The following is a 26,600-nucleotide window of genomic DNA, read 5'->3' as shown; positions in this document are numbered from 1 at the left end:
GTTTCTCAGTTCTTGCATCACGTATTTTGTGGCTCCGTGGTTTGGTGAGACACATTTAGGATTGCTAGTCTTCTTGGTATATTGACCCTTTTACCAGTATATAATATCGCTCTCTCTCCCTGGCAATTTGCTTTGCTCTGATGTCTACTTTATGTGGTATTAATACAGCCATTCCTAATTTCTTTTGATTAATGTTTTCATGGTATATAATTTTCCATCATTCTACTTTCAACATATATATCATTTATCTTTGAAGTGAATTTTTGGAGACAACATATAATTGGGTCATGATTTTTATCTAGTCTGTCAATGACTGTATTTTAATTGGTGTAATTAGACCACTACATTTAATGTAATTATTGATATGTTAGGGCTTAAGTCTATCATTTTTTTTGGTTTGTTCTCTGTTTTTCTTATCTCTGCTTTCTTCCTCTTCCCTTCCTATAGGTTACATGAACTTATTTTAGAATTTCATGTTGATTTATCTATATGTTTTTGAGTATTTCTGTGTACACCTTTTCTAGTGCTTTTTCTAGGCATTGCATTGTGTACACATAAGTTACCACGTTCTACTGGTGTTGACATTTTACCGGTTCAAGTATAGAAACCTCACCGGTTACATCCCTTTAATCTTCCCCACTTAGAATTGTCTTACATATTTTCCCTATAGACACTGAGAACCAAATTAAGCAGTGACACTTTTGCTCCAACTGTGAAACATAATTTAGAAAACTCAAGAAAAGCAAAGTCTATTGTTTTTACCTACATATTTGTTCTCTCCATTGTCTTTCCTTCCTTCCTGATGTTGCAAGATTCCTTCTTTAAGTTTTTGCTTTAATTCTAGTTAGCTAACATACAGTGTTACTAGTTTCAGGTATACAATACAGTGACTCAACACTTCCGTACACCACCCTGTGCTCATCATGACATGTGTACTCCTTAATTTCCTTCCCCATCCCCCTACTCCCTACCATCTGGTAACCATGAGTTTGTTCCCTATGATTAAAAGTCTGTTTCTTGCTTTGATTATCTCATTTTTTTTCCTTTGCTTGTTTGTTTTGTTTCTTAAATTCCACACTTGAGTGAAATCATATGGTATTTGTCTTTCTCTGACTTATTTTGCTTAGCATTATACCCTCTACCTCCACCAATATTATTGCAAATGGCAAGATTTCATTATTATTAGGGCTTAATAACATTCCATTATATATTCCAATACAATATTCCATTATATTCCATACACATACCACATCTTTATCCATCCATCAACGGATGGACACTTGGGCTGCTTCCACATCATGGCTATTATAAATAATACTTCTATAAACATAGGGGTGCATGTATCCCTTTGAATTGGTGTCTCTGTTTGGGTAAATACGCAGTAGTGCAATTACTGGATCATAAAGTAGTTCCAGTCTTAAATTTTTGAGGAACCTCCACACTATTTTGCACAGTGGCTGTACAACTTTACATTCTCACCAACACTGCAAGAGGGTTCCCCTTTCTCTACATCCTCACCAACACCTGTTGTTCTTGTGTTTTTGATTTTAGCCATTCTGACAGGTGTGAGGTATTATCTCATTGCAGTTTTGATATGCATTTCTCTGATGATGAGTGATGTTGAGCATCTTTTCATGTACCTGTTGGCTACCTAGACGTCTTCTTTGGAGAAATGTATAAGTCCTTTATATATTTTGGATACTAACCCTTTATCAGATATGTTATTTGCAAATATCTTCTCCCATTCTGGAGGCTGCCTTTTAGTTTTCTTGATTGTTTCCTTTGTGGTGCAGAAGCTTTTTATGTTGATGCAGTCCCAATAGTTTCTTTTTGCTTTTGTTTCCCTTGCCTTGGGAAACCTATCTAGAAAAAAGTTACTACAGCTAATGTCAATTAAGTTACTGCCTGTGTTCTCTTCCAGGATTTTTATGACTTCACATCTCACATTTAGGTCTTTAATCCATTTTGAATTTATTTTGTGTATGCTATAAGTGGACCATTCTTTTGAATGTCGCTGTCCAGTTTTTCCAGCAGCACTTGTTTGAAGAGACTCTTTTTCCTACTGGATATTCTTTCCTGCTCTGTCGAAGATTAATTGACCACATAATTGTGGGTTTATTTCTGCATTTTCTATTCTGTTCCATTGATCTATGTGTCTATTTTTTGTGCCAGTACCATACTATTTTGATTTACTACAGCTTTGTAATATAACTTGAAGTCTGGAATTGTGATGCCTCCAGCTTTGCTTTTCTTTTTCAAGGTTGCTTTGGCTATTTGGGTTCTTTGGTGGTTACATACACATTTTAGGATTGTTTGTTCTAGCTCTGTGAAAAATGCTGCTGTATTTGGATAGGGATTGCATTAAATGTGTAGACTGCTTTGGGTAGTAAAGAACATTTTAACAATATTTGTTTTTTCAATCCAGGAGCATGGAATGTCCTTCTATTTCTGTATGACATCTTCAATTTAGTTCATCAGTGTTTATAGTTTTGACAGCAAAGATCTTTCACCTCTTTGGTTAGCCTTATTCCTATGTATCATTATTTTGGGTGCAATTACAAATGGAATTTTTTAAATTTCTCTTTCTGCTGCTTCATTATTTGTGTATAGAAATGCAACAGATTTCTGTACATTGATTTTGATTACTGCAACTTTACTGAATTTCTTTATCAGTTCTAGCCGTTTTTTGATGGTCTTTAGGATTTCCTACATATAGTATCATGTCATCTACAAATAGAGTTTTACTTCTTTCTTACTGATCTGGATTCCTTTTATTTCTTTTTGTTGTCTGATTGCTGTGGCTAGAACTTCCAGTACTATGTTAAATAAAAGTGGTGAGAGTGGACATCCTTGTCTTGTTATTGACCTTAGGGGAAAAGCTCTCATTTCATCCCTATTAAGGATGATGTTTCCTGTGGGTTTTTCATAGATGGCCTGTATTATATTGAGGTACATTTCCTCTAAACCTATTTTGTTGAGGGTTTTTATCATAAATGGATGTTGTACTTTGTAAAATGCTTTTTCAGCATCTATTGAAATGATCATGTGGTTCTTGTCCTTTCTCCTACTGATGTGATGTATCATGTTGATTGATTTGTGAATATTAAACCACCCTTGCAACCCAGAAATAAATCCCACTTGATCATGGTGAATGATTTTTTTAATGTTGTTGGGCTTGGTGTACTAGTATTTTGTTGAGGATTTTTATATCTATATTCATGAGAGATATTGGTCTGTAGTTCTCTTTTCTAGTGGTGTCTTTAACTAGTTTTGGTATAAGGGTAATGCTGGACTCATAGAATAAATTTGGAAATTTTTGTTCCTTTTCTATTTTCTGGAATAGTTTGAGAAGAATAGGTATTAACTCTTCTTTAAGTGTTTGGTAGAATTCGCCTATGAAGCCACCTGGTCCTGGACTTCTGTTTGTTGGGAGTTTTTCCATTACTGAATCAATTTCTTAGCTGGTTATTGGTTTGTTCAAATTTCCTATTTCTTCCTGTTTCTGTTTTGGTGGTTTATATGTTTCTAAGAATTTACCCATTTCTTCTAGGCTGTCCAATTTGTTGCATATAGTTTTTCATAATATTCTCTTATGATTGTTTGTATGTATATCTGTGGTATTGGTTGTTATTTCTCCTCTCTCATTTGTGATCTTACTTATTTGAGTCCCTCCTCTTTTTTTCTTGAAAGTCTAGCTAGAGATTTATCAATTTTACTGATTTTTGCAAGGAACCAGCTCCTGGTTTAATTGATTGCTTCTAATTTTTTTATTTTGTATATCATTTATTTCTGCTCTAATGTTTATTATTTCTTTCTTTCTGCTAGTTTTAGGTTTTGCTTTCTCTTCTTTTTCTAGCTCCTTTAGGTGTAAGGTTAGGTTATTTGAGATTTTTCTTGTATTTTGAGGTAGACCTGTATTGCTATAAACTTGCCTCTTAGTACTGCTTTTGCGGCATACCAGAGGTTTTAGACCATTGTGTTTTCATTTTTATTTGTTTCTGTGTACATTTTGCTTCTTCTTTGAGCAGCTGGGGGTGCACAGCTGGGCATGGTGGGAGACGGTGTCTGTGGGTGCTCGGCTGGGTACATGCACAAAGGTGCCTGGAAGACTGCTGCTCAGTGTGGTACATGCTGGTGACTGGGGGCATGTGTATACAAGGGTGGCTAGGGGTGCACAGCTAAGCACAGTATGACAGACATGTATGCTGTGCACCTGGTAGCTAGGTGGGGCACCTGCTTAGCTTTAACAAAACTTGCCCTGGGGTGCTTAGGTGGTGTAGTTGGTTAAATGCCCAACTCTTTTTATTTTTTAATATTTTATTGCTTTTTTACTCTTTATTTTTTTATTTTTTATGTTTAAAGATTTTATTTATTTGACAGAGAGAGAGAGAGAGAGAGCACAAGCAGGGGGAGGGGGAGAGGGAGAAACAGGCGCCCCACTGAGCAGGGAGCCTGATGAGGGGCTCTGTCATGATCTGAGCCAAAGGCAGACACTTAACCGACTGAGCCACCCAGGCGCCCCTAACTCTTTTTTTTTAGAAGATTGTATTTATTCATTTGACAGAGAGAGAGCAAAAGCAAGTGGAGTGGCAGGCAGAGAGAGAGGGAGAAGCAGGCTCCTCGCCGAGCAGAGAGCCTGATACGGGGCTCGATTCTAGGACCCTGGGATTATGACTTGAGCTGATAGCAGATGCTTAACCGACTGAGCCACCCAGGCACCCCGCAAATGCCCAACTCTTGGGTTCAGCTCAGGTGGTGGGATCAAGCCCTGAATCAGGCTCTGTGCTCAACACATAGTCTGCTTGGGATTCTCTTTCCCTCTCCCTCTGCCCCTCTTGCTTGTGCTTTCTCTCTCTGTCTCTCTCTAAAATAAATAAATCTTTTAAAAAACTGCCCTGAGCCCAGGGCCAAGGCCAGCAAGCTTGGAGTGGATAAGTCCTCAGGAGAACTTGTGGGCATGGAGCACTGCTAGTGAGTTAGGTGCCAAGTATCTGTGCAGGCCCACCTCCAGCAGGTGTCTCTGTACTTATGCTGACAGTGGGGATGGAAAATGGCACCTACCAGCTCCTTGTTTCAGAAGTCCCCCAACATACTTGGAAATAAGTATGAACAGATCTGTCTACTGTTTGTGGAGTTTGTTCTGCCAGTCTTCAGATCGCTCTCTAGTTTATTGACTTGGATGTGGATGATATCTAGTTGAAAACATGGGATGGGGTGAGCTCAGGGTCCTCCTACTCTGTCATATTCCCAAGCTCCTCCCAAGATTCCTCCTTTTATCATTTCCCTTTTGTGTACAGGAATACCTTTAGCCCTTCTTTTACTGTAGCTCTACTTGTGAAAAATTATCCTAGTTTTCCATCATCTGAAAATACGTTGATTTCTCCTTCATTCCTGGAAGATGTTTTTGTTTGATATAGAATTCTAACTTGTTTCTTCCCTTTCAGCCCTTGAAAATGTTGTGCAACTTCCTTCTGGACTCTGGCTTCTGATGAGGGATCAGCTGTTATTCATATTATTTTGCCACAATAGGTAAAGCATTGCTTTTCTCTGGCTGCTTTCAATAATTTTTCTGCCTTGAGCTTTCAAAAGTTTTGCCACAATTTATCTTCACATGGATTTCTTTGGGTTTATACTGTTTATAATTCACTCAGCTTCCTGAATCTGTAGGCTTGTTTTTTTCCCAAATTTGGTAATATTCGAGCCATTATTTATTTGAATACATCTGCTGTCCCACCCTCTTCCTCCTCTCCTTCTGGAACTGTGATGACACAAATATTAGATCTTTCATTCTGGTTTCACTGATCCCTGTCCATTTTTTCAGCCTATTTTCTATTATTCAGATTGGGTAATTTCTATTGTCCTGTCTCCACATTCACTGATTATTTCTTCTGTTGTCTCCAATTTGCTGTTTAACCCACCTATTGAGTATTTCATTTGTTTTTGAATTTTTTAGTTCTTAATTTCCATTTCTTCTATCTTCTGTTTCTTTGCTAAGACTTTCTATTTTTAATTTGTATCATGCATGTTCAGAATTCTTTGTCAAAGCATTTTTATGATGGCTGCTTTGAAATCCTTGTCAGGTAATTCAAACATCTGTGTCATCTCAATGATGGCACCTATTGACTTTCTTTCCTTGGTTTGAGAGCTCAGTTTGAAATCTTTTTGGTTCTTAGTATGATGAAGGATTTTCAATTGAAAAATGGACATTTGGGATGTTATTTTAAAAGACTCTTATTTCAATCTTTTAAAAGGATCTTTAATATTTTAAAAGGATCTTATTTTAATCTTGTGTTTTAGCAGGTATTTTCTGACACCACTCCAGTGAGTGAAGGGAGATGCTGTCTCATCACTGCCCAGTGGGATTGAAAGTCCTGGCTCCCCACTCAGCTCTTCTCTCTCCCTTGTTACAGTCTGGCAAGGATAGAAATCTAGGTTATTTATCTGGCCTTTGCTAGTAGGGGTGAGGGTGGGCCACAGATTTTTGTGGTATTTGGCTAGAGTAGAGTGGTTATTATCTAAAAATTTTCTGTGTTGCTAGGTTGTTTCTTTTGGGGCCTTTGACTAGCGTGAGAAGGCATTTCTTGGGGCTTTTACTGGTCTGTACCTGTTGGGTGTTTCTGGGCTGCTGGCTTATCCCACACCTAGTCTAGGATATATGCAGCAATAAGAAAACCCAGGGAACTCACCACTGCATTATTCCTTGGATCCCAAAGTCCTTAGCCAGTCTGCCTTCTTCTCTTCACCTTTTAGAATGTCTTGTGCTTGTTATATATATAATGTCCTGGGCTTTTAGTTGTATTTAGCAGGAGGAATAAGGAAAAGTATATACTCCATCTTCCCAGAAGCAGAAATCTAGAGGGTTCTTTTGAACACACTAATTTGACCATGTCACTCTGCAGCTTAAAACATCTCAATGGCTCCAACTCTCTACGGGATCAAATCCAAAACAAAACCTTACTGAGGAGGAAAAACTATGTCAGATATACCTCTACATTCTCAAAGTCCAGCATGGTTCTTATAAGTAGTAGTTACTCTGAATGCTTAATGATTAAAGAACTGAGGCTTAAGTTCATGCATTACCCATACCAATATGTATTCTGGCAAATTATGTATTTTCTCAAAGACTGCTCCACACCCAAAAGTATGAGGTGCTAGTACAGACATTTTTGTTCCATACCAAGCTTTGAGAGAGCTGCTGAAGCTAGAACTAAACTCACCTTCCACAGGTAGCCGCCGCCGTATGGCCAGGCGTTCCATTTTCCGCTGTGTTTCTGCCAGACTGAAAAGGACCCCATAAACATACTGACGTGCTGACCGGAACAGGAGAGCAGCTGGAGGCAGCTCCATGTTACACTCATCCTCAATACATACGGGGATCTTAATCTCACCCTAACAAAAAAAATGGTCCAGGATAAAGAACAAAATGAGTTACCCCAAGGTTTGGAATTGAGCTGAGAAGAATCAGTAATGAACTTTAGCCTCTGTAGCCAAGCTACCAAATTTTCTACTTGTATTTAACAGTTTCAGAATAAAAAGAAGCTGTAATAAGCCCAGATGACCATAGCCAGCTTAAAAGCTATGCTCCATCTTTAGAATCTCTGCTATGACTGACTGTAGCTGACTAAATGGGGAAAGTCACATCTTAGACATTTTGCTGGGGGATAGATTTGTATGGTAAGACGGAGGAAGGGAACAGCTCTGGAGAAGTACAGGAAGAGGTAAAGAACAAGGGCATAAAGCCTCTTCTTAGATTGTGTCCAGCCCTAGACCATAGTCTGCCAACATGGTGCATGATCTTCTTTGAAATCTCACAATTAGGGGCGCCTGGGTGGCTCAGTCCTTAAGTGTCTCCCTTTGGCACAGGTTATGATACCAGGGTCCTGGGATCGAGCCCCGCATCAGGCTCCCTGCCCAGCGGGAAGCCTGCTTCTCCCTGTCCCACTTCCCCTGCTTGTGTTCCCTCTCTCGCTGTCTCTCTCTGTCAAATAAATAAATAAAATCTTAAAAAAAAAAAGAAATCTCACAATTATAGTTCTCTTCTTGGGGCCTCATTTATTATAAAGTTCTATCTCCTGCTGGTCTCACTTCACCTGAGGCCCTTAATACAATGAGGGGCCCCAGTATACTTGGTCTCCTTTTATCTCCCTTCAGATAACAATTAGAATTTTCTCTGGTAACTTATGGTTCTAGGAAGTGTGAAGTACAATGTTAAAAGCAGGGAGGCAGGTGCTGATGTCCTCTCTTACCTTAGTGAGGACATGATAGATATATGGGTACATAAGACCCCTTCGGTGTCTGTGCTCAGCAACCCGCAAGACTTCGGGAGCTACTGGAGGTAAGGGCGGAATGGTGATGTCCATGTGGTTCCTTGTAGACATAGACAGCAGGGATGGGATGTGGGGCTCTCCATCACCCAGGTTGGTATCTGCAACTCCAGCATCGATGGGCTGTACCCAGGACCCTCTGTCACCATTTGGATCCTCCCATCCGGGCTGCTGCTGAAGTGTTTCTGTGATGTGACTAAAAATTTCAAAAGACCATGTAGAAGAGATAAAGGAGGACACATGTTGTAATGAGCACTGGGTGTTATACGCAAATAACGAATCATTGAACACTACATCAAAAACTAATGATATACTGTATGGTGACTAACATAACATAATAAAATAATTCAGTTGGAAAAAACCCCAAAGATATAAACATACGAGTATACTCAAAAAAAAAAAAAAAAAGATATTCCAACTGAAGATTTCTGTTCTGATCCTAAGGATTCTTACAAACCCTCTGGAAGTCAAGACACTAAGTATTGGACCTGATATATTTCCTCTACAGCTTATAAGAGGCCATGTCTAGAGTCAGCTTACATTCTAAGAAACTAATTATAACTGAAACCTCAAAGTAGCTCTGTTTCCCAGGATGAATCTGCTTGGAGAAATAATCTAAGAACAAATAAGCTAGTATAAAATACCACTGTTTTAATCCTCAGAACCCTGTCTTAAGCAATATAACTGCCTACTCAACTGTTCTAATACTTCAACTCTATAAATTCTTTTCATTTTTTTCTACATTCAATCCATCCCTCTCAAAAATTGAGAAATGACAGCCATGAAATGTAGCACACCCATACCTAGGGCTTCCCTAACCAGCTGCTATGCATCCTTTTACTTCAGGGGTCTGGGTATCTGAAAATTACCACCTGTACAGAGTCGATATGAGTATGAAGTAGTCAAGCATAGAGTTTGAGAGTACTTCATTTAAGAGTAAAGAGCTACAGAGAAAAGCCAGAAACATATACTTCCCCACACCCAACCAAGGTTACCAGCAAAAAAAATACAGATGCACCGGAAGTCTGTTCCCTTGAGTGCCTATTCAGATACTTACTCAGAGCTGGTTCCATTTGGTTCCTCACCATCAGAGGAAGAGGAGCGAGAAGAGTCTGGTCCCAAAGGAGGTGAGGCTTTGGAAGTCAGGTAATTGGGAAACTGGGATGCAGAGGAGTCATAAGAGACAGCCCAGTTGGCAAAGGGGCTGTCCTGCAGCATGGGATCCTCAGAAAAAGCATGGGGTTCCCCCAAAGCATGGGGAGAGAAGAGAAGAGAGGAGTTGGGTCCCACTGGGAATGGCGGTGGATATTTCATTTTCTGGGGCACATGGTGAGAAAACTAAAGGATAAAACAGACAGAAAAGCTATGTAACATTTGAACAGGCTCCAAAATGGTTCCCTCAGAAGTTGTGACACAGTGGATAATGCCAGTAGCAGGGATTGTTGGGATACAAAGAACCTACTGAGAATAATAAGAAATTATTCTAACAGTGATATATGGACAGAATCCTCCAGAGGCAGGACAATGAACCAATCCATGTCTCCTAGAACCACTCTCCAACATTAGCTAATCTACCTTCACAATGCCCTAGTGGTTACTGATGTGGATGTTTTCTCTACATAGTCTGCCAGTCTCGAGTTGAGAATGTGACATAGGTATATACAGCCTTGATATTCTGATAACATTGAATTACCTTAACTTCTTAACTCAGAGTATAAAAATCAGGAAGCAACCTGAGTCTAATGCTAACACATGGTCTTGAGACTCTTGAAAGATATTACCATTGGCTTTCCAGCAGAAATAGTGCCCATCTGATTTCGTGGAAGGGGAGGATTTCCAAGGCGATTATTCCGAAAACCTGAAGCCAAGAGAAAGGGCTATACTTTAGTGAATCCTAATAATTCTACCATATTACATTCCGCTAACCCCACATTGCTTGAAAAATTATTAATAGATAAGTTATAATTTATTGAACACCAGCTATGTGCCATGCCAAGAACCTTATGGAAATTATTTTTTAAAAAATCCCATAAAATAGGTATCATAAGCCACATAACATACATGCAAATGTGACTAGTTAAGATCACACAGCTATTAAGCAGCAGAGGTGGAATTCAAACTCAGGCCTGAACCCAGAGACAGAGCTATTTTACGTACACCAGGCTGCAATGGAGGTTAGTGCCAGAAGAAGCCCAAGCTAAGGAAATGGCATTGGACCCCATCTACAAATTTGAAACCACTCTTATGACATGAAAATCAAAAAGAGAGTATCCACCAAACAGGGATGACTTCTACAAGAGTGCAGTACAAGTCATTTCACTCTGGCCCAGGAGTTCCCATGAGGGACTCGGTTTCCCCTTTGGATAGAGGAGCTCTGCATCAGATGGAAGCCTTACCTAGAAAGGAGGAGGGACCCACTGGCAGCGAAGAGAGTTTGGTTGTGACTGAATAGTATTCAACTGCTTTCTTGAATCGCTCTATTTTATCTTCTGTCCTGGACTGGACATTGGAACATCAGATGTTCAGGAGAAGAAACAACATGAGTGTCTTTTGCATGCAATTTATAATTGAAGAGTCAAAACAGTAGAAGAAATAACATATTTTAAGAAACCCAAGAGAGCAATTTTTCATGTCGCAGAAAAGATTAGGTAGAGAGAAAGCATTATAAAATGTAAAAAAAAAAAGCTTAAAAATAAGTAAATAAATAAATAAAGTTTACTTACATTTTGTGCTATTCTAAAATGGTTATATGATCATTAGGAAAAATAGATAAGGATGGGGAAAAATTACATATTACCACCACCCAAAGATATTTTGGTCTGTTTTCTTCCAGTATTTTATTTTATTTTTAAAAATTTTATTTATTTATTTGAGAGAGAGAACGGGTGAGAGAGAGAGAGAGCGCAAGCATGTGAGTAGGGTGAGGGGCAGAAGGAGAGAGAGAATCCTCAAGCAGACTCCATACTGAGCAGGGAGCCTGACACGGAGCTTAATCCCAGGACCCTGAGATCATGACCTGAGCTGAAATCAAGAGTCTGACACTTAACCGACTAAGCCACTCAGGAGCCCCTTCTTCCAGTATTTTAAAATAAACTTTTGTTGACATACGGTCTATTTTAATATATTTTCTATAGTTGATACTATATAATTTCATATCCTTCTTGTATTATAATTTTGAATGACCATATCTCTTAAGCATAAATGTAACTACTTCCCTAATACTTCATATTTAGGATATTTCTCACATTCAGCTACTGTAAGTTATGCAGCAAAGAACATGTATGTACATATAAATTTTTTCTGGATTTCAGATTATGTTCCTAGGAAAATGTTCCCAAAGTGGAATCATTGGTTCAAAAGGTATGAACACTAAAATAAAAAGCACTTAAACATATACAAAAACCACAATGTGTCATCACTATACATCCACCAGAATGGTTAAAATTAAAGATTATAAGCATCAGGCACCGGTAAGGATATGGAATAACTGGAACTGCAGTGCATTGCTGGTGGGAGTGTATATTGGTATAATTTGGGAAACAGATTGGCAGTTTCTTATAAAGTTAAACATATATTTACCATAAGGCACAGCAATCCTACTTCCAAATACTTACCCAGGAGAAATGAGTACATATGTCCACAAAAAGATAGGACTGAGAATGCTAACAACAACTTTATTCATAATAGCCCCAAACTCAAATAACTCAAATGGATACCAAGAGAAGAACGGGTAAATTGTGGTCGATTCCTACAATGGAATACTATACAGTTATAAAAAGAACAAAGCGCAACATAGATAAACCTCAAACACCTTATACTGAGTGAAAGAAGAGAGATACAAAAGAGTACATATAAAGTTCAAGAGGAAGCAAAACTAATCTATGGCAAAAGAAGTAAAAATACTGTTCATCTCTGAGGGGTTAGGGCTGACTGAGAAGGAGCTTTTCCTTATCAAACCTTTTCCAATGTAATTTTAAACTCCTATTAAATATAATTTTATGAACTTCCTAATATTTCATCAAATGGAATATAACCTATTAAAGTCATTTCTACTTTATCATTATAAAAATGATATGATATGCTTTGATAAGCATAATTTTACTTAACTTTCTTGGATTATTTCATAGGGAATATTCTTAGAAGTGGAAATATTAGGTCAAAGGATATGGTCATTTTCATAAGACACATTTTTTAAATTTAAATTTTAGTTAACATACCATGCAACATTGGTTTCTAGAGAATTCAGTGATTCATCACTTACATACAACACCCAGTGCTCATCAAAAGTGCCCTCTTTATTTTTTTAAGACAGAGAGAGACACAGCGAGAGAGGGAACACAAGCAGGGGGAGGGGGAAAGGGAGAAGCAGGCTTCTTGTGGAGCAGGGAGCCCGATGCGGGGCTCGATCCCAGGACCCTGGTATCATGACCTGAGCTGAAGGCAGACACTTAACGACGGAGCCACCCAGGTGCCCCAAAAGTACCCTCTTTAATACCCATACCCATCTAGCCCATCCCCCACATGCCTCACTCCATCAACCCCCAGTTTGTTCTCTACAGTTAAGAGTCCCTTATGGTTTAGGGGCACCTGGGTGGCTCAGTCAGTTGAGCATCTGACTCTTGGCTTTGGCTAAGGTCATAATCTCGGAGTCAGGAGATCAAGCCCCACATTGCGCTCCACACTCAATGGGGAGTCTGTTTGTCCCTCTCCCTCCCTATCTGCCCTCCCCCCACTCACTGACTCTCTAAAATAAATAAATTAATTATATCTTTTTAAAAAAGTCTCATGGCTTTTTTCCCTCTCTCCGTTTTCTTTTCCCCCTTCCCCAATGATCCTGTTTTTTTCTTAAATTCCACATGAGTGAGATCATATGGTATTTGTCTTTCTCTGACATTTCACTTAGCATAATACAATCTAGTTCTATCCACGTTGTCACAAATGGCAAGATTTCATTCTTTTTGATGGCTGAGTAATATTCGTGTGTGTGTGTGTGTGTGTGTGTGTGTGTGTGTGTATACATACATACATACATACATCACATCTTCTTTATCCATTCATCAGCCTAAAGACATTTGGGCTCTTTCTATAGTTTGGCTACTGTTGATAATGCTGCTACAAACAGCATGTACCCCTTTGAATCTGTACTTTTGTTTTCTTTGGGTAAATACCTAGTAGTGCAGTTGCTGGATGGTAGGGTAGTTCTATTTTTAAGTTTTTGAGGAACCTCCAAACTGTTCTCCAGAGTAGTAGCTGTACCAGTTTGCATTCCCACCAATAGTGCAAGAGGGTTTTCCTTTCTCCATATCCTTACCAACACCTGTTGTTTCTTGTGTTAATTTTAGCCATTTTGACAGGTGTCAGGTGGTATCTCACTGTGGTTTTGATTTGTATTTCCCTGATGATGAGTGATGTTGAGCATCTTTTCTTGTGTCTGTTGGCCATCTGGATGCCTTCTTTGGAAAAGTGTCTGTACATGTCTTCTTCCCATTTCTTAACTGGATTATTTTCTTTGGGGGGTGTTGAGTTTAATAAGTTCTCATTAGTATCTCATTGCATACTAACCCTTTATCAGATATGTCGTTGGCAAATATCTTCTCCTATTCCATAGGTTGCCTTTTAGTTTTGTTGGTTGTTTCCTTCACTGTGCAGAAGTTTTTACCTTGAATAAGTACCAATAGTTCATTTTTGGTTTTGTTTCCCTTGCTTCTGGAGATGTGTCTAGGAAGAAGTTGCCTCTGCCGAGGTCAAAGAGGTTTCTGCCTGTGTTCTCTAGGATTTTGATGGATTCCTGTCTCACACTGAGGTCTTTCATCCATTTTGAATTTATTTTTGTGTATGGTGTAAGAAAGTGATCCAGTTTCATACTTGTGCATGTTGCTATCCAGTTTTCTCAACACCATTTGTTGAAGAGACTGTCTTTTCCATTGGATATTCTTTTCTGCTTTGTCAAAGATTAGCTGACCATAGAGTTGAGGGTCCATTTCTGGGTTTTCTATTCTGTTCCACTGATCTATGTGTCTGTTTTATAACTGTGTTTCTGTGGTGTTGGTTGTGATCTCTCCTCTTTCTTTTTTTTTTTTTTTTTTTTTTTTTTGCATTTTAATTTTTTATTGTTATGTTAATCACCATATATTACATCATTAGTTTTTGGTGCAGTGCTCCATGATTCATTGTTTGTTCATAACACCCAGTGCTCCATGCAGAACGTGCCCTCCTCAATACCCATCACCAGGCTAACCCATCCCCCTAACCCCTCCCCTCTAGAACCCTCAGTTTGTTTTTCAGAGTCCATCATCTCTCATGGTTCGTCTCCCCCTCTGACATACTCCCCTTTTCTTCCTCTCCTGTTATCTTCTTCTTTTTCTTTTTTCTTAAAATATGTTGCATTATTTGTTTCAGAAGTACAGATCTGTGATTCAAGTCTTGCACAATTCACAGCGCTCACCGTAGCACATACCCTCCCCAATGTCCATCACCCAGCCACCCCATCCCTCCCACCCCCCAACCACTCCAGTAACACTCAGATTCTTTCCTGAGATTAAGAATTCCTCATATCAGTGAGGTCATGTGATACATGTCTTTCTCTGATTGACTTATTTCACTCAGCATAACACCCTCCAGTTCCATCCACGTCGTTGCAAATGGCAAGATCTCATTCCTTTTGATGGCTGCATAATATTCCATTGTGTATATATACCACATCTTCTTTATCCATTCATCTGTCGATGGGCATCTTGGCTCTTTCCACAGTTTGGCTATGGTGGACATTGCTGCTATAAACATTGGGGTACATGTACCCCTTCGGGTCCCTACATTTGTATCTTTGGAGTAAATACCCAGTAGTGCAATTGCTGGATCGAACGGTAGCTCTAATTTCAACTGTTTGAGGAACCTCCATACTGTTTTCCAGAGGGGTTGCACCAGCTTGCATTCCCACCAACAGTGTAGGAGGGTTCCCCTTTCTCCACATCCCCGCCAACATCTGTCGTTCCCTGACTTGTTAATTTTAGCCATTCTGACGGGTGTGAGGTGGTATCTCATTGAGGTTTTGATTTGGATTTCCCTGATGCCAAGCGATGTTGAGCACTTTTTCATGTGCCTGTTGGCCATTTGGATGTCTTCTTTGGAGAAATGTCTGTTCATGTCTTCTGCCCATTTCTTGATTGGATTATTTGTTCTTTGAGTGTTGAGTTTGATAAGTTCTTTATAGATTTTGGATACTAGCCCTTTATCTGATACGTCATTTGCAAATATTTTCTCCCATTCTGTCGGTTGTCTTTTGGTTTTGTGGACTGTTTCTTTTGCTGTGCAGAAGCTTTTTATCTTGATGAAATCCCAATAGTTCATTTTTGCCCTGGCTTCCCGTGCCTTTGGCGATGTTTCTAGGAAGAAGTTGCTGCGGCTAAGGTCGAAAAGGTTGCTACCTGTGTTCTCCTTTAGGATTTGGATGGACTCCTGTCTCACGTTTAAGTCTTTCAACCATTTGGAGTCTATTTTTGTGTGTGGTGTAAGGAAATGGTCCAGTTTCATTCTTCTGCATGTGGCTGTCCAATTTTCCCAACACCATTTGTTGAAGAGACTGTCTTTTTGCCATTGGACATTCTTTCCTGCTTTGTCAAAAATAAGTTGACCATAGAGTTGAGGGTCCATTTCTGGGCTCTCAATTCTGTTCCATTGATCTATGTGTCTGTTTTTGTGCCAGTACCATACTGTCTTGATGATGACAGCTTTGTAATAGAGCTGGAAGTCCGGAATTGTGATGCCACCAGCTTTGCTTTTCTTTTTCAGTACTCCTCTGGCTATTCTGGGTCTCTTCTGGTTCCATACAAATTTTAGGATTATTTGTTCCATTTCTTTGAAAAAAGTGGATGGTATTTTGATGGGGATTGCATTGAATGTGTAGATTGCTCTAGGTAGCATTGACATCTTCACAATGTTGATTCTCCCAATCCATGAGCATGGAACGTTTTTCCATTTCTTTGTGTCTTCTTCAATTTCTTTCCTGAGTATTTTATAGTTTTCTGAGTACAGATCCTTTGCCTCTTTGGTTAGATTTATTCCTAGGTATCTAATGGTTTTGGGTGCAATTGTAAATGGGATAGACTCCTTGATTTGTCTCTCTTCTGTCTTGTTGTTGGTGTATAGGAATGCCACTGATTTCTGTGCATTGATTTTATATCCTGCTACTTTACTGAATTCCTGTATGAGTTCTAGCAGTTTTGGGGTGGAGTCTTTTGGGTTTTCCACATACAGTATCATATCATCTGCAAAGAGTGAGAGTTTGACTTCCTCTTTGCCGATTTGGATGCCTTTGATTTCTTTTTGTTGTCTGATTGCTGTGGCTAGGACTTCTAATACTATGTTGAATAGCAGTGGTGAGAGTGGACATCCCTGCCGCGTTCCTGACCTTAGGGGAAAAGCTCTCAGCCTTTCCCCATTGAGAATGATATTCGCTGTAGGTTTTTCGTAGATGGCTTTTATGATATTGAGGTATGTACCCTCTATCCCTATACTCTGAAGAGTTTTGATCAAGAAAGGATGTTGTACTTTGTCAAATGCTTTTTCTGCATCTATTGAGAGGATCATATGATTCTTGTTCTTTCTTTTGTTAATGTATTGTATCACGTTGATTGATTTGCGGATGTTGAACCAGCCTTGCAGCCCAGGAATAAATCCCACTTGGTCGTGGTGAATAATCCTTTTAATGTACTGTTGGATCCTATTGGCTAGTATTTTGGTGAGAATTTTTGCATCCATGTTCATCAAGGATATTGGTCTGTAATTCTCTTTTTTGATGGGGTCTTTGTCTGGTTTTGGGATCAAGGTAATGCTGGCCTCATAAAATGAGTTTGGAAGTTTCCCTTCCATTTCTATTTTTTGGAACAGTTTCAGGAGAATAGGTATTAATTCTTCTTGAAATGTCTGATAGAATTCCCCTGGGAAGCCATCTGGCCCTGGGCTTTTGTTTCTTGGGAGATTTTTGATGACTGTTTCAATTTCCGTAGTGGTTATAGGTCTGTTCAGGTTTTCTATTTCTTCCTGGTTCAATTTTGGTAGTTGATACATCTCTAGGAATGCACCCATTTCTTCCAGGTTATCTAATTTGCTGGCATAGAGTTGCTCATAATATGTTCTTATAATTGTTTGTATTTCTTTGGTGTTGCTTGTGATCTCTCCTCTTTCATTCATGATTTTGTTGATTTGGGTCATTTCTCTTTTCTTTTTGATCAGTCTGGCCAGGGGTTTATCAATCTTGTTAATTCTTTCAAAGAACCAGCTCCTAGTTTCGTTGATCTGTTCTACTGTTCTTTTGGTTTCTAGTTCATTGATTTCTGCTCTGATCTTTATGATTTCTCTTCTCCTGCTGGGTTTAGGCTTTCTTTGCTGTTCTTTCTCCAGCTCCTTTAGATGTAGGGTTAGGTTGTGTATTTGAGACCTTTCTTGTTTCTTGAGAAAGGCTTGTATTGCTATATACTTTCCTCTCAGGACTGCCTTTGCTGTATCCCAAAGATTTTGAACAGTTGTGTTTTCATTTTCATTGGTTTCCATGAATTTTTTTAATTCTTCTTTAATTTCTTGGTTGACCCATTCATTCTTTAGTAGGATGCTCTTTAGCCTCCATGTATTTGAGTTCTTTCCGACTTTCCTCTTGTGGTTGAGTTCTAGTTTCAAAGCATTGTGGTCTGAAAATATGCAGGGAATGATCCCAATCTTTTGGTACCGATTGAGACCTGATTTGTGACCTAGGATGTGATCAATTCTGGAGAATGTTCCATGGGCACTAGAGAAGAATGTGTATTCCGTTGCTTTGGGATGGAATGTTCTGAATATGTCTGTGAAGTCCATTTGGTCCAGTGTGTCATTTAACATCTTTATTTCCTTGTTGATCTTTTGCTTAGATGATCTGTCCATTTCAGTCAGGGGGGTGTTAAAATCCCCCACTATTATTGTATTGTTGTCAATGTGTTTCTTTGCTTTTGTTATTAATTGGCTTATATAATTGGCCGCTCCCATGTTCGGGGCATAGATATTTACAATTGTTAGATCTTCTTGTTGGATAGACCCTTTAAGTAGGATATAGTGTCCTTCCTCATCTCTTATTACAGTCTTTGTTTTAAAATCTAGTTTGTCTGATATAAGGATTGCCACCCCAGCTTTCTTTTGGTGTCCATTAGCATGGTAAATGGTTTTCCACCCCCTCACTTTCAATCTGGGGGTGTCTTTGGGTGTAAAATGAGTCTCTTGCAGACAGCATATTGATGGGTCTTGTTTTTTAATCCAATCTGATAGCCTGTGTCTTTTGATTGGGGCATTTAGCCCATTTACATTCAGGGTAACTATTGAAAGGTATGAATTTACTGCCATTGTATTACCTGTAAGGTGACTGTTAACTGTCTGTTGTCTGTGTTCGTTTCTGCTCTTTGCTGCTTTTAGGTTCTCTCTTTGCTTAGAGGACCCCTCTCAATATTTCTTGGAGGGCTGGTTTCGTGTTTGCAAATTCTTTTAGTTTTTGTTTGTTCTGGAAGCTTTTGATCTCTCCTTCTATTTTCAATGATAGCCTAGCTGGATATAGTATTCTTGGCTGCATATTTTTCTCGTTTAGTGCTCTGAAGATATCTTGCCAGTCCTTTCTGGCCTGCCAGGTCTCTGTGGATAGGTCTGTTGCCAATCTAATGTTTCTACCATTGTAGGTTACATATCTCTTCTCCCGAGCTGCTTTCAGGATTTTCTCTTTGTCTCTGAGACTCGTAAGTTTTACTATTAGATGTCGGGGTGTTGACCTATTTTTATTGATTTTGAGAGGGGTTCTCTGTACCTCCTGGATTTTAATGCCTGTTTCCTTCCTCACATTAGGGAAGTTCTCTGCTATAATTTGCTCCAATATACCTTCTGCCCCTCTCTCTCTCTCTTCTTCTTCTGGGATCCCAATTATTCTAATGTTGTTTCGTCTTATCGCATCACTTATCTCTCGAATTCTGCCCTCGTGATCCTGTAGTTGTTTCTCTCTCTTTTTCTCAGCCTCTTTATTTTCTATCATTTGGTCTTCTATATCGCTGATTCTCTCTTCTGCCTCATTTATCCTAGCATTTAGTGCCCCCATTTTTGATTGCACCTCATCAATAGCCTTTTTGATTTCGATTTGGTTAGATTTTAGTTCTTTTATTTCTCCAGAAAGGGTTTCTCTAATAACTTCCACGCTTTTTTCAAGCCCAGCTAGTATCTTTAAAGTCATGATTCTGAACTCTAGGTCCGACATCGTACTAATGTCCGTATTGAGTAGGTCCCTGGCTGACGGTACTACCTCTTGTTCTTTTTGCTGAGGTGATTTCTTTCGTCTTGTCATTTTGTCCAGAGGAGAATAGATGAATGAGAGAACAAAAGGCTAACAGGTTTACTACGTCCCCAGCAAATATACTGTATACAAATCAGAAAAGACCTGAAACCAGGGGAAAAGAAAGGGAAAGAAAGAAAAAAGAAAGAGAAAAAGAAAAAAAAAAGAAAAAAAAGATAAAAACAAAAACAAAACAATTCAAAAAAGGCAGAATATGATCAAATATGATCAGGCTAGTGCATAGATCAGTGCCACACACTAGATTTTGGGTGTATTTTGGTCTGTTAGAAAAAAGTGCCTCCTAAAATTTTAAAGGAAGAAAGACATATATGTACAAAATAAGGGTTGATACAATGAAGGGATGGAAGATGACTGTAAAGATGAAAATTATAAAAGATTTTATAAAAGGACTTGGTAAGATAAGTTGTTTGAAAAAAGAAAGAAGATTTAAGGAAAAAAAAAAAAAGGAAAAAGGGAGAGAATGTGATCAGGCAGGAGACTAGAACAAAGCCATACACTAGTGATTTAGGGTATATTTTGATCTGTTAGAAGAAACTGTACCCCAAAATTTTAAAGAGAGAACAACTTATATATATATGCCAAAAACAAGGATAACTACTATGAAGGGATAAAATATGACTCTAAAAATGAAAAAAAAATTTTTTTTTTTTTTAAAAAAAGGGATTTATAAGATGTTGGTTGAAAAAGGGAAAAAGAAAAATAAAAAAAAGTCAACAAAAATTAACTTTGATGAAATAATGAATCATGGTAAAAAAAAAAAAAAAAAAAAAAAAGAAGCCATGAATCTATGTGCAGTATTCCCCTAGCGCTGGAGTTCTCCCATTCTCCTTGATCGATCAACTTGGTCTTGGCTTGCTGGCTGTTTGTGTTGATCTTCTGGGGGAGGGGCCTGTTGCTGTGGTTTCCAAATGTCTTTGCCGGAGGCGGAATTGCCCCGCCCTTGTCGGTCCGGGCTAAGGAAGCTGCTCCAGTTTGCTCTCAGGAGCTTTTGTTCCCTGCAAGCTCTCGGCACAGCTCTGGAGGACCAGGGCGAAAATGGCGGCCTCCCAGTCTCCGCCCGGAGGAGCCGAGAACTCAGGGCCCCACTCCTCAGTGCGCCCCCAGAGAAAAGCAGTCACTCCCGTGTCCCCGGTCTCCGGCCGCTCTCCATGCTCACCCGGCCTGTGATCGAGCGTTGCTATCTCTGGCACCCGACCCCGCTCGGAGTCTCCAAATCCAGCAGATCCCTGCAGTGCGTTCCCGCACCGCTCCTCCCCGGGAAGGAAGGGGAGTCTCCCCAGATCTGCTGCTTGTTGGGTCCTTGCTGGGGGAGCCGTGCCCCGACTGGGCCGCAGATCACAGTTTATGGCAACCCCGAGCTGAGAGCCCGCGACTCTGCTCCGTATCTGCAGCCGGCTTCCCCGCCCCGACACCTGGGAGCTCTGCCGCACTCAGGCACCCCCGGTCTCTCTGTGACCCCAAGGGTCCTGAGACCACACTGTCCCGGGAGGATTCCACCCCCCGCTTAGCCACTGCAGCGACGTCCCTCCGCCGAGCCAACTTTTAAAAGGTCCGATTTTGTGCTCCGCGGCTCTAGCACTTGCCAGAAGCGGCCGGCGGAGGCCCCTCCCCCGCCGTTTATCCTCCCGAATATCGCCTCGGATTCACTTCTCCGCACGTCCTACCTTCCAGTAAGTGGTCGCTTCTCTGTTCAGAGAGTTGTTGCTACTCTCCTGTTCGATCTCCTGTTGAGTTCGTAGGTGTTCAGAATGGTTTGATCCCTATTCAGCTGAATTCCTGAGACCAGACAAAATCTAGGTCTCCTACTCCTCCGCCATCTTGCTCCGCCCCCCCCGATCTCTCCTCTTTCGATCGTTATTTTATCTATTTGTATCCTTTCTCGTTTCTTTTTGATAAGTCTGGCTAAGGGTTTATCAGTTTTGTTAATTCTTCCAGAGAACTAGCTCTTAGTTTTGTTAATCCATTCTACGGGTTTTTTGTTTTGTTTTGTTTTGGTTCCTATATAGTTTATTTCTGCTCTAGTCTTTATTATTTCCCTTCTTCTCCTGGATTTAGGCTTTATTTGCTATTCTTTCTCCAGTTCCTTTAGGTGTAAGGTTAGGCTGTGTATTTGAGACTTTTCTTGCTTCTTGAGGTAGGACTGTATAGCAATGTACTTCCCTCTTAATACTGCCTTTGCTGCATCCCAAAGGTTTTGGACTGTCCTATTTCCATTTTAATTTGCTTCCATGTATTTTTAAATTTCTTCTTTAATTCCTGGTTAAGCCATTCATTCTTCAGTAGGATGTTCTTTAACCTCCTTGTATTTGCGGTCTTTCCAAATTTTTTCTTGTGGTTGACTTCAAGTTTCATAATGTTGTGGTCTAAAAATATGCATGTTATGATCTCAGTCTTTCTGTACTTGTTGAAGGCTGATTTTTGACCCAGTATGTGAATCATTCTGGAGAATGTTCCATGTGCACTCGAAAGGAATGTGTATTCTGCTGCTTTAGGATGAAATGTTCTGAATGTATCTGTTAAGTCCATCTGGTCCAGTGTGTCATTCAAAGCCATTGTTTCTTTGTTGATTTTTCTGCTTAGATAATCTGTCCATTGCTCTAAGTGGGGTGTTAAAGTCTCCTGCTATTATTGTATTATTGTCAATGGGTTTATGTTTATTATTGATTTGTGTATTTGGTGCTCCCATGTTGGGGACATAAATATTTACAATTGGTAGATCTTCTTGATGAATAGACCCCTTAATTATGATATAATGCCCTTCTTCATTTCTTGTTAGTCTTTGTTTTAAAACCTAGTTTGTCTGATAGAATATAGCTACTCCGGCTTTCTTTTGATGTCCATTAGCGTGATAAATGGTTCTCCATCCCCTTGCTTTCAATCTGCAGGTGTCTTTAAGTCTAAAATGCACAGACTTCTGAAACATGACAGTAAATCTCTTTCCAAAACCGATGTCTCAAGTTATACTCTCATCATCAATGCATGAGAGTGCCCAATTCACCATACAGCCCCAATGATGAGTACTTTATACAAAAAAATCATCTAACTGCAAGAAACATTTCTTATAGAAATATATAAAAAATTATTAAAATATGTAATCCAAAAAAGTAAAATTCTAAACATTTATTATCTTTTCTCTCACAACCTGTAATTGTTAACTGTCTGGAATCTATATAGCATTCCAGATGTCTGTATTTATATACATTCAGGCACACAGAGAAATCAAGATCACAAGGTCCTCCAGCCTCACTTAGAAATAAAATCACTCTGCTTTTTCAAAAATTTATTGAGTATATAATTGAACAAGTATTCCAAATCTCAAGAATATATGCAAATTACTGACTTATGGAATGATATCTATTTGGTTAAATATTCCACTGTATCAAGGCTCCATTAGTTATATATTCACTATTATTCCCATATTATATTTAATTACACATCTAACAATCTCCTAAAAGATATAAGGCATACACAGTCTTCCTTAATATCTATAGTTCTGTACTTACTCCCCTCCACAGAAGGGACCACTGTTATCAATTTGATCTATGTCCTGTCATACACACATTATGTATGTACATCAATATGGTTTTGCTTTTGTCATATATATGGAATCATATTATTATACTGTTTTTCAACTTGCTTTCTGCACTTAACTTGTAAACTATTTAACATCAGTGAGTAAAGATCTATGACCTAATCCCCTGAAATACTGAGTTATGTGTACTTCCCTCAATGTACCACTGTTCTGTGCCCTGACAAACATTTACTCTTCCTTGAAGGGTATGACTTCTATGAAACCTTTCCTTCTGTGACACATTTATTGTGGTTTTTCTTTGTTGTGCTTATTTGCTTCTGCCTCCCATTTAACCTAAAGTTCTCCAAAGACAGAGAAGGGTTTATTCACATTTATATTTTAGTGTCTAGCATGGGACCTTGTCTGTGGAAGTATATTCAGTATTTAATATATGATCATATTTAATAATGTCCTACCCTTTTCTTTTATAGATCCCCAGAGGCCATAGGTAGCAGAGTAGAACACTGTCCTTTGATGTTATTACCTAGCAGTTTTTGTATGTTTGTTTAGAAGAGATCTCATAATTCTACAACTGCTAAAAATGATGTTTATGAAAATTACACAACAATGAAAACTGGTTTAAGATGTAATGTTAAGTGAAAAAAGCAGGTTAAAAATTTTTTACACTGAGATCATTACCACATCAAAACATACATACAAAGGTGCCTAGGAAACACTATAAAACATTTAGGGTGGATTTCATAGCAAAGACCCTATTTTTAAAATTTTTTGTTCTTATTGTTTAGTGAAAAGGGGGATCCTTGTTATTAAGAATAGTCATTATCTAGAGCCCAAAGATCATAAAGCTATAAAGGGAAGCAAAAGCTGTAACATTAAAAATATTCACCACTCAGATGAACACTTTTAAAATTTTTCCAACATATGATGGAATATTATTTGGTTTTAAAAAGGAAAGAAATTCTGGCACATGTTACAAGGATGAACCTTGATGGCATTATGCTAAGTTAAATAAGTCAGTCACAAAAAGACAAATACTGTATAATTCCATTTAGATGAGGTACCTAAAGTGGTCAAAATCATAGGGAAAGAGGGGCGCCTGGGTGGCTCAGTCCGTTAAGCATCTGCCTTCAGCTCAGGTCATGATCTCAGGGTCCTGGGATCGAGCCCCACATTGGGCTCCCTGCTCAGCAGGGAGCCTGCTTCTCCCTCTCCCTCTCCCTCTGCTGTTCCCTCTGCTTGTGTTCTCTCTCTCTGTCAAATAAATAAATAAAAATCTTTAAAAAAAAGTCATAGGGAAAGAAAGTAGAATTGTGTTTGCCAAGGGCTGGAGGGAGGGGAAAATGGGAAGTTATCATATAATGGGCATAGAGTTTCAGTTTTACAAGATGAAAAGAGTTAGGGAGATAGATGATGGTGATGGGTACACAACATTATGAATGTATTTAATACCACTGAACTATACATTTAAAATGATTAAGATGGTAAATTTTATGTTATATATATTTTACCACAATAAAAAAGGGAAGGAAAATTTATTCTCTATCCAAACAGTATCTCCGACTTAACACTAGCATCTCTCCCTACCCACTATGTCAATTTCTTTCTTTGTGGGTGTTTTCCTAATTGTCTGATGCAAACAGCTGAAGTACAATGGAAATCAACGAAGTGAATGAGCAAAATCTATCATAAAGGTCAGGATTTCCTTAAGTCAAGGGAAATAATGGAGGACTGTGTACATCATGCTAGAAGTCATGGAAAATGAAGTGTCTGGAAGAAAGAATTATGGAAGTGGAAGAAAGAATTATGAAAGATGATGTTAGGAAAGGCACTTGGAAAAACAATGATTTGAATATCGAAAGAAACTAAGCCCTTTGAGAAAATAAAGCCCCAAGAACATTTTTTATGAAAAACAACCCTTTTTATAATTATGCTAGAAAGTTAGATGTAAAGTAATAGATGCTAGACTGTGCTATCACATAACTGGTTAGGAAAACTTACGCTCCCAAAATGAGGTGTTGATGGAGTAAACACACTACCTTATTCCCACTGGAAGGTAGTTATAAAACCGAGGAGCAGCTATTTGAAGACTCTGAAAAGTAAACAGTAGCAGGAGGACTGGGGAAGAAGACCAGAATTCAAAGTACCACAGAATCAAGGGTGAGTTTAGCATTTCTTTTTCTTCCAATATCCCTAGGTGTGGACAGAATACAGCCTAACATCTGGAAGCATACACTGATGTGGACAGAGAGCGCCACGGGAAACCTTAGTTTAGTTCTGGTTTGAAGAATGGGAAAGGGGTTCTTGAAAACTCAAGAAAGTATATGGAAACACTCCAGTTTTTTTTCTTTTCCTTTTTTCTGTTATCATGTGTGTCAGCCGGAAACAAACCTATGGTGGCAGCAGTGGCAACAGGGGAATAACAGGAACCTTCCTTTCCAATCAGAGAAGCAGTGGTCTCAGTAGGGTAGGGTGAGCCTTTGATGCTTTTCCTCTCTTTCTATCCTTCTGTTGCTTGGACCCAGACACTGAGAAAGGGTGGCCCAATTAACCAGGAAGTACTGAAGAGATGGCAGAGAGGGAGCAGCAGAATGTGTGGATCTGACACTAAACAGCAGACCACAGACTCCGAGAACTGAAGAGATGTACAACCAAACAAGTCCCAGATTGGATACTGACTGGGTGGCATATACATGGGATCAAGCCAAGTAAATTTGCAAAGACTTTGAACACTGCACTGACAATGAAACCACAGCCCACAGAAGGATGGTAAGAACTTGTCGTCTGAACCTAAATGAGTCAACTGCCTCCTAAAACAAAACTGTCAACATTCCCTATTATACTGAAACAAGATCAAGAATCTCAATGCTGAGATGGCAAACACACTGGAATTATCTGACAAAGACGTTAAAGCAGCTTTATAAAAGTGTTTGGAAGTAAGGGGAACACTTGTGAAACAAAGAGAAAGATGGAAAGTCTCTGCAAAAAAAGATACTATGTAAAGAAGAACCAAACGGAAATTTTAGAACTTAACAATACCATAACCAAAGTTTTAAAAAACCTCATTGGATGGGCTCTATAACAGAATACAGATGATCAAGGAAAGAGTCAATGAAATTGATGATAAATCAAAAGAAATTATCCAGTGTGAAAATCAGTGACAAAAAATAAAATTTTATTGGAAAAATACAGAGCCTCAAGGATCTACAGGATAATACCAAAAGGTCTAACACTGGTGTAATCCTACTCATGGAAGGAAAGGAAAAGACGGAACAGAAAAACTATCTGAAAAAACTATCTTGAAAACTTCTCAAATTTAGTGAAAGACACAGTTCGATAGTCAAGAAGCTTAGAAAACTCTAAACAGCATAAATTCAAAGTAATCTCTGCAAGA

General features: G+C 39.0%; 1 protein-coding gene across 4 annotated transcripts in view; it reads right to left on the bottom strand.

The window, feature by feature from the left end:
* FAM120C (family with sequence similarity 120C) overlaps positions 1–26,600 on the bottom strand; it is a 111,431-nt gene that overhangs the window by 50,313 nt on the left and 34,518 nt on the right. For all 4 annotated transcript variants that reach the window (XM_027608063.1, XM_027608064.1, XM_027608065.1 and 1 more), the window contains exons 5-9: positions 10,721–10,823; positions 10,106–10,182; positions 9,382–9,662; positions 8,247–8,520; positions 7,218–7,389 (exon numbers count right to left, since the gene is read on the bottom strand). In XM_027608063.1, the coding sequence (XP_027463864.1) occupies positions 7,218–7,389; positions 8,247–8,520; positions 9,382–9,662; positions 10,106–10,182; positions 10,721–10,823 (907 nt within the window). The remainder of the gene's footprint in view (positions 1–7,217; positions 7,390–8,246; positions 8,521–9,381; positions 9,663–10,105; positions 10,183–10,720; positions 10,824–26,600) is intronic.

The sequence above is a fragment of the Zalophus californianus genome, chromosome X, assembly GCF_009762305.2.
Source record: "Zalophus californianus isolate mZalCal1 chromosome X, mZalCal1.pri.v2, whole genome shotgun sequence".
Taxonomy (NCBI): Eukaryota; Metazoa; Chordata; class Mammalia; order Carnivora; family Otariidae; genus Zalophus; species Zalophus californianus.
The sequence above is the reverse complement of the archived record's forward strand: the minus strand, read 5'-3'. Positions and strand labels throughout refer to the sequence as shown.